At 39.4% G+C, this 19,194-nt stretch overlaps 2 protein-coding genes across 3 annotated transcripts; one reads left to right on the top strand and one right to left on the bottom strand.

Moving 5' to 3' along the window:
- Positions 1–934: 934 nt before the first annotated feature.
- On the top strand, positions 935–4,307 carry LOC135234320 (caveolin-3-like). The gene is made up of 2 exons (XM_064298798.1): positions 935–1,247; positions 3,401–4,307. The coding sequence occupies exons 1-2, from the start codon at positions 1,137–1,139 to the stop codon at positions 3,740–3,742; spliced, it is 453 nt and encodes a 150-aa protein (XP_064154868.1). The 5' UTR covers positions 935–1,136; the 3' UTR covers positions 3,743–4,307.
- A 667-nt stretch (positions 4,308–4,974) lies between these two features.
- On the bottom strand, positions 4,975–18,612 carry oxtrb (oxytocin receptor b). 2 transcript variants are annotated; one of them, XM_064298796.1, is made up of 4 exons: positions 16,778–18,612; positions 16,430–16,512; positions 15,372–16,319; positions 4,975–6,516 (listed from the first exon to the last, which is right to left on the bottom strand). In XM_064298796.1, exons 3-4 carry the CDS (start codon positions 16,291–16,293, stop codon positions 6,269–6,271), a joined length of 1,170 nt encoding a protein of 389 aa, XP_064154866.1. In that variant the 5' UTR covers positions 16,294–16,319; positions 16,430–16,512; positions 16,778–18,612; the 3' UTR covers positions 4,975–6,268. The 2 variants fall into 2 exon arrangements, with proteins under 2 accessions (XP_064154866.1, XP_064154864.1); XM_064298794.1 differs by having other exon boundaries at positions 15,372–16,512; positions 16,778–18,610.
- Positions 18,613–19,194: the final 582 nt, after the last annotated feature.

The following is a 19,194-nucleotide window of genomic DNA, read 5'->3' as shown; positions in this document are numbered from 1 at the left end:
TGTAACCAGTAGAAATGCTTCATGTGAACCTGTCACCAACTGAAATCTCCAGATAATTATCCAAAACTCCAATATAATTATTCTATAATGCCTTCAGCATAAATATACATTTACATTGGGACAGTTATATAACTGCCACACCTAAATGAATTTCAAATAAATCCATACAATAGCATCGTTGACCTAAGCCAAATACAATTTGCTGTTAAATTTTGGAGGAATAGACATGTGAAGATATAACGTATTTCCTGCTCCAGAAACCCCTATATTAAGGTAATAGAATGAGCTTACTATTAACATGAGGTTGTTAATAGTAAGCTCATTCCACTGCCTTAGCTAGTCTTTGACTTGACATGAGTAGCACACTGCTGCAGTGCAGTTCTGGTTGTGCAGTATGGACAGCAATGTGCAGACTGTCTATGGGAGTGCCCATTCTGAATGGCATGTAGACCCTTTGTAGGGCGAAGAAAACTCCTGCAATTACAGTTGGGTGACCTAGCACCTCTGTATGAAATGTAACACAGCCTGGTTTCCTCTTCAAGAGACACTTTTGGTCTCTGTGTGAGTTATGAGTAGTGCATGGGAGGACCTAGTGGAGCAGGGTGGGGCAGGGAATATGTGTGTGTGTGTGTGTGTGTGTCTGTAGTGTGTGTGGTGTGTGCGTGAGTGTGTGTGTATGTGTGTGTCCTTGTATGTTTGTGTGCATGTGAGTGCATGTGTGTACGTGCATGGATGTGTGTGTGTATGCACGTGTGTTCATGTGTATGTGTGCTTGTGTGTGTTTGTGTGTGTGTCTGTAGTGTGTGTGGTGTGTGTGTGTGTCTGTAGTGTGTGTGGTGTGTGTGTGTGTATGTGTGCCTGTGTGTGTTTGTGTGTGTGTGTGCGTGTGGAGGGAGGGGAGGACAGGGAGGGGTACACTATCTGGCCGTGCCCACTTTCGACAGGAGGGCTCCGGCTGTCGGCTGTGGCAGCTGTCTGCCGGCATTCCAGGAGTGACATCACTCACGACAGGCTCTCAGAACCCCGCGACAGCAGCACAGAGTCCCACACCTTATTCTGTCCCGGCTCCGCTGCAGCTCCCCTGCCCTGCCTCACACCGCCAGCGCTGTGCTCCAGACCGGGACCCCAGTACCGCCATGGCGGACCAGTACAACACCAACGAGGAGAAGATCCTGAGGGACAGCCACAACAAGGAGATTGATCTGATCAACAGGGACCCCAAGCAGATCAACGAGGACGTGGTCAAGGTACAGTCCTCCACTGCACAGATCTACTAATACAGCAGGCTCTCTCCGTGCATGTCCAAAGACGGGGCCCATGGACCCTGTCCTTCATCCTTTACATTGCAGTGTGCGTTGTGTCCTGTTGCAAGGTTCCCAAAATAGTCATAGGCCAACACTGCTATGCCACAGCAAGAGATACATTTTTGGAAGAGGGCCGAGGGCGTGACTGGTAAAGTTTAGAAAGTGCTTACTTGGTTTCCTGGGTGTTGCTAAGCCTTAAAAATGTAAATGTTTTGTATTCTATTTCAAAATCATTGTGGGAATAAAATCAATTATTTGATAGACTGCAGTGCTAAATGTACTGTTATGGGATCATTATCTGATTGGCTGAAGACCAAAGTTGAATGACTAATGCTTTAAGTATTGCTGGCAATACAATTTGGGAGCATACTGAACATATATATGTATTAAATGTATAAAAAATAAGAAGATTTTTTAATATAGTTTACAGTTACACAAAGGTCAGCAATCTAAGACTTTAAATACATTTACAAAAGTCATTTTAGTATGTCATTTTCTGGAGGCCTTCCACTGAATTACATTCAAAACCACATATGACTAGACACACAATATGATTAATGTATTTTCTGAACATTTAATATGATGCAATATAACTTGTAATATGTTTTAAATCGGTATACAGTACAAACAAAATAAATCAGTTTATAATTCATGCTTATAGAGTCATCTAGTTACTGACTGAGATGCTACAGCACATAACTGTATTTGATATTCAAATCACTTATCACTCACAACAATTAAGGAATGTTGCTTCCTGACAAATGACTGTATTTTTTATATTCAATCCCGACATGGTGGCTGAGTGTTATATGTGCAATAATTAAAGTACCATATACCTCATGTTTACCATAATCATTATGTTCTAAGTCTTGAAATGGAATGGCAAGTGATTTATTTTTGTTGAACATTTCTATTATTGTTTCTGTTAATCAGTTTCATTCATACACTAGATGATGCAGCCAACAATTCATCATATCCACATTATCTTAATTTAGTAGCATTTGTTTTCTAACAAAGAATGCCTTAGTGGTAAGGGAAACAGCATTTGAGTAACACTTCAGAAATCACCAGTCGGAATTTGAATCTTTATGCTTGCAATATATGCAATTCATAATGAAATTTGAAGCCAAAATTTTGGAATTACCTTGTTAACAAGTAATTTAAATGTTAAATATAACATAAAAATTCATACAAGGAATATAATAAATTAGTTTAGTTGAATGCATGTCCTTTTATGCACACATTGAACACATATTTTGTAGAACATACAGCATTGTAAAAAATAAGTATAAGAGTTGAACTCTTCGTACGGATGACTAATTAGCTCAACTTCACTTGGACAGTCACATGATGGCAGCACAGTAACATTTCAGAGCTGACCATTATTTGAAGTTGTAGCCTCCAAAAACTGGTCTCCCTACTCCCTATAATGTGATTTTACCTTGGAATACTATAGAATAACTCCCAACAAAAATGTGTTGCTACATTGAAAAAGCGCTAAGGGGTATGTGTTGACCTTTGTTCTGAAAAACTCATATAACTTATAGCTATGAACAGCAATCTTTCTTCAAAACTACCTCTAATGAACGGAAATACCAGATGGTTGACAGAATGATGAGGAATCATATTTATACATTGTATGCTTATCTGATTTTTATCTGAAGATTGAGGGATTATGGTTTTTTGTGTGATTTATTGGCAGAGCCGGCTCTAGGATTTTGCTGGCCCTCAACAAGAATGTTTGGTGATGAACCGATGGCGGTGCAGTTAAATTAATCGATTAAGCGACTGCTATTCAAATGAACTTAAACTTTGTGGCCCAGAAATGGTTGTGGCCCTAAATGACTGCATACAGCGTTTATGCCAGCAGCTGGCTCTGTTTACTGGTCTCAGTAACAAAATCAATATTCATATGATATATGATTTATGGACAAACTCAGTCTTTATGCGTACCGCACTTAATCAGGTGAATAGTCATTCAGTTTTCATAAGAATATTTTTGATAATTGTTCTAGTCCGTTGATGGGTTTTAATGACAGTTTTGATAAATTATATGTATGCATGCCGCCTGCTGATTTGGTTCCTACCCTTTGTAGGTGGATTTCGAGGATGTGATTGCAGAGCCGGACGGGACCCACAGCCTGGATGGGGTGTGGAAGGCCAGCTACACCACCTTCACCGTCTCCAAGTACTGGTGCTACCGCATACTGTCAGCCATCTTCGGCATCCCCGTCGCCCTGCTGTGGGGCTTCCTGTTCGCCTGCATCTCCTTCTGCCACATCTGGGCCGTCATGCCCTGCATCAAGAGCTACCTGATCGAGACGCAGTGCCTGAGCCGAATCTACTCCCTCTGCATCCACACCTTCTGCGACCCCTTCTTTGAGGCTCTGGGCAAGATCTTCAGCAGCATTCGGGTGGCCCTGCGCAAAGAGGTGTAGATCTACGGGGCGCGGCCCGGTTCTGTCCTGTCATACTCCCCATCTGACACGTACCCTCATATAACCCTCCCTGCCCAGACCTGCACCTACTTATCGACAGCCCTGGAACTTTCCGTACGGCTGGGAGCTTCAGTGCCTCTTCTCAACTAAAGAGCGTTAACAGCTTGATCCAGTAGCAGGCTTGACTTGGCCCTGCCCAGTATTTTACTAAATGAAGCGCTGAAGGCGGTGGCAGTGGCTGCTATGTGTCACCGTGCCTCCATATGACATCAGTAAAAGGCGGGCAGGTCTCAGTACATGGCCTTGCGAGTCAGCTCTTCATGTGTAAACAATGAGTAACAATGAGTTAGCTTCAGAGGAATCTGAATTTAGAAGATACAAGATTTATATTTATGTTCAGAATATGCCCAACTTAGATTTTTTTAAAGTCCATTTTAAACTTTTCTTGAAATAAATATGTAAAAATATAGGAACAATTTACAGAATGTGATGTTTCATATTTCATAATAGAAATAATAGTATTTAATTTTTAGAATAATTAAACCCTTATCAAGTGTGTGGATAACAGTCTGGGATTTTATTCACTGTACTACAATTAATTATCTGTGTCACTAAAGTCAGATCAGCTAAATAACCTACAAATGAAAGGATGACATAGAAACCTCCCAGAATTAGCAACAGTAAGTGTTTGGAAGAAAACACTGGCTAAAACATCAGCTTAGAAAGATCAATGCAAATCAAACAATCAAACAATCAAATCCATTAGTATTCAACCAACTACTGAACTCCACTCTACTGTATGTAAAACTGCGTATTCATTTTATTTCATTCCAAATCTGATTTTAAAAAAGCAGCATAACAAGCAGCCCTAGTCAAGAGATAGGGATTTTGGAGCCATATCTGTTTGTGAAGCAAAGTCAATATTTCACCCTGCCACCATGGTGCTACCTTAGTCCACTAGAGGCTGACAAGAGTCATTAGAATGCTGCTGTTTTGAAAGCCGTCCAATTCCAACACCTAGTCTGGCAGCAAGTAATAAACCAGCTTGTGCAGCAAATGCCACTCTCCTGAAATCTCAGACATGTTCTATGGACAGACACAGACAAGCACACACACACACACACACACACGCACACACACCCACACACATGCACACACACACATGCACACACGCACACACACGCACGCACACAGACAGATATTATTTGTGAAAATAGTTACTACTGGCACACTTCAGAGAACACAATTCATTTTAATAAATAGGTCTTAAATTTCATGTGAAATATATCCCAGTAAATGAAAAAGATATTTATTTACAGAACTGAGTTACCTGCACAGATACAATACAAACCACAACAAAATCAGCAAAATAGCCATAATTCTTAAAGTTGCCAGGTATTACAATCATCAAACAAAATAATTCATTTAAATGGATTACAGAGTTAAAAGTAAATTCCATTCTAAAAACAACTGCGAAATGTTTACCTTTGCGGTAATTTAATTTAGGCCATGGGAATACCCCAAAGATGCTGTTCTGTTCAAAGAGAATCCACTGGGGGAAAAGTATATAAACGCATGATCATTATCTCTTAATAAATCTACTGCGGCTGAAAAGTTCTTCTTACGCATCTACATGCATGGCTGGCTGCGATAATGTCATTGTGGAATTTCATTCTGGAAGTGAAAGGCTAAACCACAGGGAATCTGTTCAGTGTCGAGAAAGCGGAAACAGATAGACATATTTCACCTAAATTGCATTACAATTGGTATTTTAAAAGCAAACAAATCCAAGGGCCTGTAAATCCCTTCCAAGTGAGACGAATAGGGCAAGGGTTTTGGTTGTCTACACAAATCAGCGAAATGTTCGTTTGTATAAAAATATTTTACCAGTACTTTGTAGAGCAGATTTATTTCGCATGCGCAAGCATTAAAATTGTCTTATGTACTGCAATGCAAGAATTTAAAGAAAGAAGAACACTCGGGTAATTAGGAATGAGAAATTGCATGTGCACAATAGGGACACACATAAATTACAATCAAATCAAGAGCTTTATCCACATTTTCTGTTGAGCAATACTACTTAGTATGGTGTCCTTGCGCACGCAGGGTAATAAACCCTGTACATTGGACAAGGTAATTACAAATCACATGATGTATGAACTGTGAAGCAGGGTGCTCTGATAAGAAGTATTAAGACCCAGCTCTATGCACACTCAGCATTGCCATTCTGTCAACTCAAATCTCATGAGCATTCATAGCACCTTTGCAATGCTACTCCACTGTTTGAAATATTAAGAAATCTATATACATGAAACTGTAAAAATCATCAATCTGCTTTACATCACATTATTACAGTAGGTAAAAGGAAAAAATGCTATTTATGTATGCATCACATGAAATGGCATATATATATATATATATATATATATACACACAACATGTCATTTGTAATTTATGTTCAATTCTACTATTTGTGAAGAAATATATCAAAAGAAGTGCAATAGTCTTTAGTGAGCCCGGCTGACCTCACGTGGTGGAGGTCTGTGTGATGCTCTTTTGGCTGCTGGTGCTCTTGATGACATAGGTGGAGGAGTTGCTCTTGCGGCTGGACTGGCGCTCACACTTGGACTGAGAAGACTTCAGGTAGCGTGTAGAGCAGCAGACAAAACGCTGCATGAGGTCATGGAACAGGTGCCCCGCAAAGAACATGTAGATCCAGGGGTTGCAGCAGCTGTTCAGACTGGCCAGCAGCATTGCAATGATGAAGGCCATTGCTGAGAGAGAGAGAGAGAGAGAGCATAAGGGTTGTAAGTACCATATAACAATGCCCATAGTATACAGTAAAATGTCCAGTGTTAATTCAGCTCTGACAGATAATATTTGGTTCCACTCTCGATTAACAGTGGTTGCTTTATGCAGTCGGGGGGTCAATATTTTGCTCCCAACATCCTGCAGTTTCTTTCACACTAGTTAATGATCACCATTTGTCAAAATGATTGCTATAACCAGGCACTCACTTCACTCACAATCATTGCATTATTCTCAGAACAGAATTATGAGGAAATTATTTCCATCCATAATTATTGTGTTCATCTGCACAGACAAGAATTAAAAATTGACAAAAGCTACCCTTCAATTATCTCTGATTTTTTACTGCACCACATGCACACAACACACACACACACACATAATGAAAAATCTAAAGGGTACAGTGGGGAGACTAGGATGTATGTAAGTAGACCACATTGTATTATTCTGAGGGTCTGACATTTAGCCTCCAGTGGCAAACCGGCATTTTGTAAATTAATTGAAGATTAATAGAATTGGCTCACATGCTATATTCAACATCTCAGCACAGATAGAGATTCTGTTGACTCGCACTGTGGATTGGCTTATATAAGCATGAACCAAACAGTACCTCTCAGCATTTAAAGTGAGATAAGTGCAAGAGAAAGGAATGATCAATTTTTCAGTTCTGGGCCTTTGAGGACACGTATGCTTTAGAGAGGGACAATGGACATTGGGATTAAAGGTAGAGCAAAGGTCGTATTCTTGGCATTTATTCTCCCTGTGTGGCTGAACATTCCTTATACGTTATCTTCCTTGATGAAAAAGGGAAATATACAGACAAAGTATAGTGCACTGCAAGATTAGGTGATGCTGATGATCATCACATCACAATTTACAATTTAATCATTTAATATACGTATGCTTTTAGCCAAAAAGCATTATAAAGGTGCATTTCACATGGTAAGAAACACCAAAAGGATATGATTATAACTTTGAGATAAGTTCCAATCATATAAGCACCACTGTGAAGGTGCATGCCTCAGGACCTATTCAAAGGGGACAGCCAGAGAATCTACCTTTCTGCATGTTTGAAGAAGGACATTTCCCAGCCAGAGAGCAGAGAAGAGCAGTGGCTGCCAGGCGCTCAAAGAGATGGGACAGCCTGCTTAACGGGTCCTGACAGGATGCTGTACAGACAGGGCTGGCTGGAGTGCATGGTGCGCTAACTGTCTGAGCATAGCAAGGGACATTACCATTTTCAGCTTGTTATGCCAGTGCGCGATTTGAACTGAATGTGGGCAGCAGCCATTAGCCAGTGAAGGGTGTTTAGAATCAATATGGCATGTGTGAATTCGGGCAGGTTGAAGACCAGGTGGGCATATTCTGGATATGTTGAAGGGCCTGGAGGCACAGGTTGGTAGACAAGGGTTCAGACCAGAGAGTCCAAGGGCTTGTATAGCCGCTGTGTTGACTCTTGGGTAAGAAAGGAGGTGATTCTTCTGATGTTCTGAAGGAAAAACCTGGAGTGCTACAACAAGAAGTGTATTTATACTTGTGAGGACAGTGTTTTCAGAAAGAAAAAAAAAAAAAATACTGAGGAACTACCAGATAAGGTCAAGATTGGAATTTAAAATAGTTTTGGATTTTATTGTCTTCAATGTGGTTTTCAGTTCTTATTTTCCGTATATAGTAAATTTGGGATCATTTCACATTTCAAATCTAGTGAATACATTTTCTTTCAACAGCTTGGATAATCGCCTACAAAAATAAGGACTAAATTTGAGCATTGTATGTTCAGTTGCAGTTACAGAGTCATAATGTCATCCAACTAATTTTACAAGCATTTGAAAGGAAATTAACTTTGCCTTCAAACCGACCATAACATGCAAATACAATTAATTATGGGAACAGAAAATAGAAAAGGGCAGGATTAATTATGAGCTATTAACCCAAAACAATGACATCATAAGATAATTCTCTTTACATCCATCCTTTGCCAACAACATATAATTAAGATTTACTGAAACCTTATCTTAAAAGCAAACATCTCTGCATTGCCATTCACAGAGTTTGTGATTTTGTTAATTTTATCTCACTGCACACCAGATGGGCTAAAACACATTTTGTAATGGCTTAATAAATCTGTTGTTTTTTCCACCCTTCAGTGACCTTTAGTGCTCGCTGTATGGAACACGGTGTTAAATACATGTATATATCGCTGCTGAAAAACATCATTCAGATTTAAGATGCCTGGAAGTTAAATTTACAATTGTGTTGGCCTGTGGGCCAGAGATTTACTGGCCAGGGCTATCTGGTTTCACTCTGGTAAAGTGAAACAGAATTCTGGAGCAGTACCATTAAGCAGAGTGTTAATCTACAACCATTCTCTGCAATGTTATTTCACTGGTAGAGTGAAATAAAGTTCAGCAGCAGTACCATTAAGCAGACTGTTAATCCACAACCATTCTCTGCAATATTCAAAAGGGTATTGATTTTATCATTGATTTAGCAGAGCCACAGTTTTTAGGCTGGATCCTTTCTTTTATTTCAAGGTCTAGGCCAAACTGAGAATTTGAAATTAAGAATCAATGAAACTGAAACATCACTAAGGTAACACAAACTATGCTTTGATTGCATTGTTGCAGAAAATTAATCTTGGTACACTACCAGCTATATAAACAATTCTTATATCGGCATAATAAACTTGCATAAATTCACTTGTAGCTACAGCTAAAAATTAGGATGTATGTGAGGTCCTCACTTTAAATTAGCTATAGAAATTGGGTTTGCTCCCATTCACCTCACTCTGGCCATCAAGTTCCAAGCCAATGTAAATATATATTTGATTACACTTTTGATGAATGATCCTTCATAAGAGCAATATAGCTCTTTCACAGCACCTTCATAAGCAGTACACTGACATTTATTGCTGCACCAGTGGTGGAACAACACACCAAATACCTATTTGTGGTTATTGACATAAATTCTGTATTTCTTAATATTTTCATTATTCTTATGAAGGTGATATGCATTGTTCATTAAAGAGCTATAGTGCTCTCATGAATGAGTATTAATAGAAAGTATGACCACATATTGAACAGCAGGATCTCAAGACCTACAGCATAGGAGGAGGTGGGAGGAAAATAACCTTTGCAGGATTAGCTCATAGCATCATTGCGCAGTTGGGAGTATAAATCACATTAAAATGAAAGAATAATGTCCAGTGTTCTGCACATGAATAAATCAAGGGGCCATCATGAATTACACTGACAAATCGATCCAGTCTGACAAGGACTGTAGCATTGTTTGCAATTAATTGAGGCAGAAAACATAATTTAAATGGTTCAGGGAAAGGGGGGAGTGTGGTGGAGGAATGGAACATAGGCTACTCTTCAGAAGAAATGGGAAGAATCTTCTTTTATTGGTAGTGGGTTGACTTATATTCCGACATGGGGGGAAGGGTGGCATGTGGCTTGAGTCTCAGCTGTCTGAAAAACCCTTTGAATGCTGTCTCACCAATTTTTTTCCACTACAGATGATGTCATGCCCTGTGCCATATGTGGAATGGAAATTGCTCAAGCCACAAAGCCAAATCCTCTGCACCAGTTCCACCTTCAATTAATCAGACACCTACTGTTACAGTTTCTTTCTGACAGGGCCCTCACTGCAATCACACCTCTTGTCTTATCAAGGGAACCTGCAGCTGACTGAATGGATTGGTTCGGCACATGTAAAAGGGAGGCCGTCAGCAGACACGGGGCTGGTGTTACGCCCTGTCGATGTGACCTTAGCTTGGGAACATGGACAGAAATATACACCTCTCTGAAACCACAGAGCAGGATTTAATGCAAACCTCCAAGCCCTGAGCAAGGCACTTTCTCTACATCACTTCATTGCCTGCAAATAATAGCTTGAGGCTATTAGTATCAATGGCTAAATTGCTCTCCTTCTTGAGATGTGGGTTTTGAGGAATGTTGTTGATGTTACCCTGATTTTAAATGCCTCAAGGTGTTACTGATAATGCTGATATCGACAGGAAAACATTTTTTTGGGTTCGTAAAAATGTTCCGTTTTTTTTCTCCAGATTTGGAATGGCTAGTTGTATTGGTAATCCATGCTCAATGTTGCATACTGCTCTGTCAAACTAGGACAGACCAGATTCGATACCAGACCGCGGGGCCCATCTACGCCTTGGAACATTGCCTTAACAGAATGCCTACTCAACAGCCCCCAGTGAGTCAGATTTTACCAAACATATTGCACTGGCTCAATTTTGTGTAAGCTAATAATTAAAAATGACACAAGAATACAGCATCCATTATCGAAAATGACAGCAGAATGATCTCTTTCCCTTTCTGTTTATATCACTGTAATAAAGAACAGATGAGTGTAGTGCTGTGCACATATAAATAAGGGAATTAAGTTCTTTGGAGCTCCCCAGAGAGGTGCCAGCTGGTCTCTCTTGCCCAACATCTTTAGTGCTGTTTAGTTCAGTGAAGACAGCAGGGCTATGTCACGTGTCATTAACATCATTGACAAGTTTAATGGAGACACTCTTAGCGTGAAGCAAACCAGTCATAGAGCATTCTTAGGGTACCATTTGAGATGACCGGCAACCTTCTGGCCATAGCATCAGGCATATCTTCTCTGCCCTACTTTGCTACCCACACCAGACACTCAGAAAAGCAGGGTTTAAAAGAGGACAGAAAGTGAGAAAGGATTGTCACCAGGGCCAGGTTTCTTTCAAAGCAGGGCGAGGATCGCCAGTCAGAGCTCTGAATCTTCTCAGACCAGCACACCAGGTGGAGGTAGGGTTCCTACATTAGCTATCCCAAAATGTTATTGCAACCTTTTACAATGTTGCATCTATAAAAGTAAATGTGTTCAGATCACACGCCCACTTTTTTTCTTCAAGAAAATGCTTTAAAGATGTTTTTGCAACCTGGCAAAATCACATGATGACATTGTTTACATAAAAAAACCTTGAGTGTTTTAAAAGGTTGGTGTGATGCTGTTGTTCACCACAACCTTTCTACAATGTTGTGAATAGTTGCAACATTTGTACTAGTTGGGATAAACTTACAGTTTCAACTTCATTTAGTTTTTTCTGCTTTAGTTTTTAGCTGCTTTCGATGAGCTCATTCCATTTTAGTGGAAGCAACAGAAACCGATAACTTTTCCAGTTTTTTCCTGGCTGGCTGTTTAAATGATGGGAAGAGTGAAAAATAACACTCTTCCCCTTTCATCTGGGAAAAACTCAAGAGACGCGAGACTAATAAATAAAAAACTAAAAGTAGTTTTCTAGGAAAATGTAGCATTAACAGGCTTTGGACTGCTACAGTCAATACTGAATTTGATACAGTTCACAAAATTTAGAAGATCTTTCTGTAGCTGCTGCATGGTGTAAGATAAGCAGGAATTGACAGGTGTTTAAATTGATTCACGGGACAGGACTTAAACCAAACTCTCAGCCTGAACAATACACTCCTGTCTGGCCAACTCACTGAATATCAGCACGAAGAAAAATATGGCATAACGGAAGGAGACGTTCAATTATTTCCCTTTCTATGAAAATGTAATGTTTGGCAATCTTTTGAAAACTACAGCTCAGATAAGGTGACTCCATAAATTACTGTAATCAAGCACCAGTGACATGGATTTCATTGTTACAATATCACAATCCATAAAACTTGAAAGCAAACTGTTCTCAGCCTTGAATCGCGATTGTAAACATTTAGTACTTATCATCATCGCTAACACAAATAGTTTATGTTTGCTAAAATTCAGAGAGATTGTGGATAATGTAAAACTTTTGTCTTATTGTGCTTTTTTCTGATAGCAAATGACTCCAATTTTGACAATGATGAAGATGATAGTTGTTATTTAATTATATATTTAACAGCACTTATAATCTAGCAGTAAGTATTTCAGCATTAGGAAGATTTTACTGCATCAGTCCAACAGATGTATTTCTGAATATTTAATTGAATTTTTAAAATCCTCACAGCAGCAAAATGATAACTATGGCCACGCACAGTTTGAACCTGCTGCAAAACCTCCGACAAAGCTTCCATTAGTGTGCCCTGATGTTCCATCAGCAGAATAAGGTCCATGTAAATCACGGGGGTTGCTGTGTTAACATCCCCCCTCGCTAACATCTCTTCCAGACAGCATCAATATTCCCAGCGCACCGCACGTGATGCTAATGCTCACTTTATCTATATAGCACTACAGCTGACTGTGAGGGAATCAAGACAAACATTCGCTAAGTAGCATTGCTCAGACAGCACATCATGTGCACACAGTCACCAATGTTGGAACGGGCACAATGCACACGCATGATGTAACGGACAGCCAACATTTAGCCTTACCAGACTTAATATACAAATACGCATAATTCACCACACTAATCAAAATGGAGACAGTAAATTGCCCATACGAATAACCCTGACCAAAATACAACAAATGAACTGGGGCGTTAGACCATACAAGTGCTTTCAGGAACAGTGTTTTACAAAAACAGTGGCAGCGGAGGCGCAAATACAACAGGAGTAGCCTATCCTATGTAACAATCACACGTTTCATTGCTATGGCAGTCTGCCTGCCTGGCAACAACAATGCCACTCTGTAATCAGCAGCCACAAACAATTTAAAGAATGATAAACTCAAAACCGTCAATAGTTGCCTGATTGGGTCCGAGATAAAAATAAAATAAAATAAATTTAAAAAAAAGGTTCGTGCCAAAGCTTGTCTTTGCTGTCCGCCTCAAGCGGACAACTTCCTCATGAGGAAGTGAGCATGCAATTATGGATGAGCTGGGTTTAGGAGCAATGTGCCGACCAACAGGAAGGGAACAGGAACGTTCGCTATCGTCACCATGTATCACATAGGCTGTGTGTTGATGTGCTGTGACTTCCAACTTTTTTTTGCTGCGACCACAGCTCTATAGCTCTGTCGGTCGGTCCACAAAAGTGTCCCACCCCGTAGCGGCCACAGTTTTCGCCCCAGGAGGCTGAAATTGGCCTATCACAAAAAGGCGCATAACTCCCGAATGGATTCACATATTTGCACAAGATTTTGTGGAAAGGTTGATCACGCGCCAAAGAACAGGTCACGTGTTTGTGTGAGGGTGTGTGTGTGTGTGTGGATGCATGCACACATGGATGCATGCGCGTGTGGGGTCGCAGCTATTGCGGATTCGCGCTTGTTATTTTCTGGCCCTCGTCCACTTTTGTCTGGATCTTTCATAACATTTCTTGATCACGCAAAGGTGGTAAATATGCAATGAACGTAGCTGAGTTGGCACCACAACTAGTAGGGCGCTCCTTGCTTTGTATCAGTAGCAACAGATTACTTTCCAACGCATATCCTTCCGACGCGCAGACATACATTGGGAGTTGCATTAACTTCTTCATGTGCGCATTACTGCAGGTGTTCTCTCTTTGTCCTTGGAAAGAAATGGTCGCATAGTAATTCTTTAATAGTGATCTGTGTCATGCTCTGGAGGCTGTGGTGTTGAATTCGAGTTAGTGCCAGCTATGGCTGCTTTTTGCACAGAACAGCAAACATGACACTTTGCATTTGTTGTCATTTTAGTTTGAGATGCTCGTTTATTAACACGTCCGTATATATCCCCTGTTAATATTTATTCAAATAGGCCTGAGTATTTTACACCAAAAACTGGGCAGGGACATTCGCCCTGGTTATTAATGCTCCCATGAGTCACTGAAAATATTCATTCATAAGCACTTTAAACATTAGAATCTTTGTTCCACGTTTGATGTGTTTATGTACAATCACACAGTAAAGTCTTGCTCTTCAAACCTTGTTGCTACGACACTGAGGTCACGATTTATTTAAACCAAGCACTGAATACTTTTCATATATTTGAAGAACAATTTGGTATAAAATTTTAAAATATCATTAACTAAAACGTAGGTATTACAATTATTTCTAAATGGAAAGTCGCAGTAAATGCTTGTTTTACCCATCGAACGGGTTTCCAGAATTAAAAAATATGAATCGGCTACTGTCATTTTGATTCCGTTTCATCCCAGCCTTCTTTCGTTATCGCGAGGTTAAGCTGTATTTATAAAGCACAGAATGTACTGCGGATAATATTCAAGATTTTCACGTAAAAATTGTATGATTCATTCATTTTCAAATTTCCAGTATGTAGCTATGCAGACGTGCGACACACTCGTCCATTTGAAAAGAATGTTTTTGTGGGGATTTTCTTCTCAAAATTCAGTGTTCGAGAAGTCCATTGGTTTCAATTACCTGTAGTGATTATTACATCAGCATTAATGTTCAATTAATAACATGTTAATCACATAGTCTTTAAAAGTGTAAGATCACAGATAGGCTAAGTCAACACTTTATAACTTTATAAAGTAACAATAGCTTGTAACCAAGAAGCTAGATTCATGCAATTGCTTTCAATCCACTTCATACTGTGCCACAATTACGCAGCGTAAAAAGTGTCCAAAATAACGAATTCCACTGCTAAGCAAATATACGTTCAGGTGAAGAACTTTGGAAGTTACATTTTGAAAAAGTTTATAAATCAAGCTCTCTCAGTGACTGCCATGAAACAGAGATGCCATAAAACATAAAATATATATTTGATTTTTGGTCCCCAAAAATTAATTAATTAAAAGCAATGTGGTCAAAATAACCCAAATGTATCTTACTGATTCTAATCCATATCATGCCTTGTTTATAACAATCAATTTTACTACATTTTCTTTAGAGGTGCACGCGAATAATCCTTTTAACAAGCTCGTGTTATACAGAACATGTGACATAGGAGTGTGAATTCGTCACAAGAAAAGTTTACCTTCTCTGGGCGCCGCTGGGTCCCAAGCCGACCACATCTGTACGGAGAAAAAGGGCGTCCAGCACACGATATATGCAACGACTATGACAAAAGTCATTTTAACCGTCCTGATCTTTGCTTTGGAAATTAGCCTTACGCTGCTCACGCGAGAAAGCGCAGCACCTTTGCATGGCTTCGGGGTAAGAGTTATACATTGGTCCCTCCTTGTTTTCAGTTTAAAGTTTTGCCATATTTTAAAACTTATAAGTCCGTAGCAAATACTTAGAATGGCAACAGGTATGATATAGATGGTCAGAGTAATCCACGTCACGTACGCTTTGGCACCCCAAGGCTGCACGAAGTCTCCCCAGCAGTCATAGACTCCGTTTCCCACTTCTTTCAGGGAGAAGATATACACTTGTGGGATGCTGAACAATAGGCTAAGCATCCAAGAAACAATTACGTAGAAACGGTCTTTTTTTCGGTGTAAAGAGCGCAGTGGCTGGCATATCGCTAAGCATCTGTCAATGGACATCAAAACAAGCATATATGTGGAGGCAAACATTCCGACGACCTGCAGGTATTTCACCAGCCTGCACAAAAAATCGGGCCCGTAAAATCGAAACGTAATGTCCCAAATTAGTTGAGGCAGGACCTGAAAGATCGCCACCACTAGATCCGCAATACTGAGATGTTTCATAAAATAGTACATACGAGAATGGCTGTGCTTGGCCGTATGAATGGCTAGCAGGACGCACAGGTTTCCAGCAAGGGCAAGCAATAAGACCAGGACAAGTACAGTCACTTCCACTTTGGCCACTTCTTCGTTCCGCTTCAAGGGGTTCACCGTCTGGTTTGCTCCTTCAGTTTCGTTGCCGAGACTCGTATTCCTCCAGGACAAATTCATTCCCCAAAAATCTTGCTCCTTGAAAAGACTCTCCATCTCGCTATGTTGTATGTCGGTGGTCTCTCTATTTGAAAAAGGCACTTTAGCCGCTACTTGTCACCCACTCGTTATCATTGGTGAGTATTTGCATGCGTTTTATACTTTGCTTGATTTTAAAGACATTGACGTTTACATCTTGGGTTGTCAATCGACGAGTCAATTTCGTTAATACAGGAGTGTCTCCCTTTGTCCACCAGGCTTAATCACAGAGAAGAGCTAAACGAAATTAAACGACATACAATAATTATTATGTATGCTTCATAGATGACATCATTAAGACGAAGCAAAAATCATTATGTAAAATTTTAAAGTAAATCTATATTCAAATACAATTTAAAAATAGCAAAGGTAACAATAGCTAACGAATGCATTTATTGCCACTAAATAATTTAATTGTGTGAAAAAAACATGAAATCAAGATAAAATGAACAACCTCATCATCATTATCATCAACAACAATAATATAATAATATAAACATACCTGCAAATTCGCTGAGAAAAAAATCTACTCCATATTTTTATTTGTAAAATCATACATAAACTGTTTTCCCAGATGCAACGGAATCGTTCTGTAGATTGTGCTGCGTCTAAATCTCTTAGGTGGCGTTTAGGCTCAAGTCCAGGAAGTTAAAGAAACCACCAGCCTCTCTCTCTCTCTGTATATACCCAGCATCTCGATATTTATACCGCTTGTACGTCTTCATGGAATATCGGGAAGGAGCATGTGTTATACATTTCTACCACTCGGTGGCCCTGTGCGCTACAGTATACTGCAATTACTCGCACGTACGGAAGTCTTACTGAAACAATATAACTGTAGGGAAAATGAGTCTCGTTTCAAACTGAAACGCACAGCTGCTTATTTATTTAACCAGTAATTTCGCAGACCCCATGCAACTATCAAATGTTGCATTTACTTACATTTCAGTAGAAGCCATATTATGCATATCATAAATTTTCATATTGCACCAGTAACAGGAAAATATTGTTTAAACATAACATTTAAAAACAACGTATAAAATAGCCTATCAGCATGAGTTTGAAAACACTTACGGTCCTAACTGAATGCACGTGGTACATCCACGAGAGAGGCAAATCTATTTATTGACATGCTCAGAAATACACTATGCATGACAATATACATATATGCAATGCAAATCTACGAAATAAGTTTCGGAAACCAATTAACATGAAAATGTTGTGGATCAGAAATGTTGCCGATGAAACCCAAGGCATGATTTTCGCAAGAGACACATGAGCAGTGACGCAGCATTGTGATTTGCTGAGATGATTTTGCACTTAAATTCTTTTTTTGTTCACGTATCTTCCCGTAGCCGTCTAGGTATTTGGTATCGGTAAATCATGGCCAATTATCACTGCGTTCTTTAAATGTGGAAAATTACAAGACAAGAAGAGCTGAGAGGGTCTTGCACAATGCGATCCACAACTTATACTTAACATTAAAGCTCATCTTATTAATTATTGGTAGCTGTTTCCGTCGGCAACGATACGCAAAGAAAATAATAATGACAAAGCGAACAAAAAACAATATTTTAAGCGCAAAATTAGTTGCTATTAAGGACACACCCAACTGGTAAAAGGATCGAAATATTTTATTGCGAGCAATAAGCACTTCCCAGCGAAGAAACTGATCTGTATGCCCTTGTGGAGCCACTACCCGACTCCTCGTGCTGAATGCTAGAGAAGGGATATGAGTCAGTGTCTCAGCAGACGGTGCGCTTTGTCAAGAGCAGATAAAATGGCTTGGAAGTCAATAAGCACACCCTAAAAATAGCATCTATTACCACCTGAAAGAACACAACAGATAGAGTATTATTTAAGTTCTGTATTGTAGGTTGCAAAAAAAAAAAAAGTGTCAATCATGCTGTTTGTGCCAACTAATCTATGTCCATCATCAGCTTTCAGTATCATTTTTATACCTTACTATTTCGAAAATGAGAAGCAAATACAGTTAAATGGACTACGATCTTGACACCAGGGGAAAAATAGGGTTTCCTGCGCACTCAGGTGAAGAATAAAAATGAAGAATTTGTTGATAAAACCGACACAACACAAGGTGGCTTCATCAGGGATACACATACAAGAGGCAAAGTAGGCCTACTTCTTATAACCTATCCAATCATATAATAATTGCGTGGATACGCTATAATTAAAAAAAAAAAAAAAAAACAACCAATAACAATCTTATAGACTTTAATCCAACCGTCTTAGAGACATCACAAGGTGGGAGGGTAACCAATACGGGGTAACAGGCTGCTAATGGAATTATTATAAAGTGCACCTGATCTGGCTAGCTGATTGGTTTGTTTGGAAGAAAGATAAAGTTCCACAAATAGCATACACAGTATAAAGCAAGAATCAAAAGACAAACTTTTTAAAGGACAAACATTTAAAAGAAACTGGAAAGTCTTCATTCATGCCTTTAGGAAATACATTTTGACAATTATGAATCCAGAAAGTCTCTTTTCATTTTCTCAAATGGTTCATGTCACCCCCTCTGTGGCTGGTTTTAATTTGTTCACTGCCAAAGAAAGTAGTGGGAAAAGGACGGTGTTTAACCTCTTTGAAGTGTCTGGCCACAGAATTTTTCATATCATTTCTTTTGATTGAATTTTTGCACTCAGAAATATTGTGTTTTTAAAGATCTGGCAGTTTCACTGACACATTTTAGTACACAGGCCTTGGATTACATGAGCCAACATTTTCAGTGTTACATGTAGCAAAACCTTCAATATTGAGTTGTTCCAAACTCACAATTTGCACAATGACTGAATGAACAGCCTAAAATCAGCAGGCTCTAACGATCCAATTCCTTTTATTTCTAGCCCTTTCAAAAATAATGAGTGATGAATTTTTAAAGACATCATTTAGAGATGG

Source organism: Anguilla rostrata, chromosome 11 (assembly GCF_018555375.3).
Source record: "Anguilla rostrata isolate EN2019 chromosome 11, ASM1855537v3, whole genome shotgun sequence".
In the NCBI taxonomy this organism is placed as follows: domain Eukaryota; kingdom Metazoa; phylum Chordata; class Actinopteri; order Anguilliformes; family Anguillidae; genus Anguilla; species Anguilla rostrata.
Note: the sequence above shows the minus strand (reverse complement) of the source record. Positions and strands in the feature narration are given on the sequence as shown.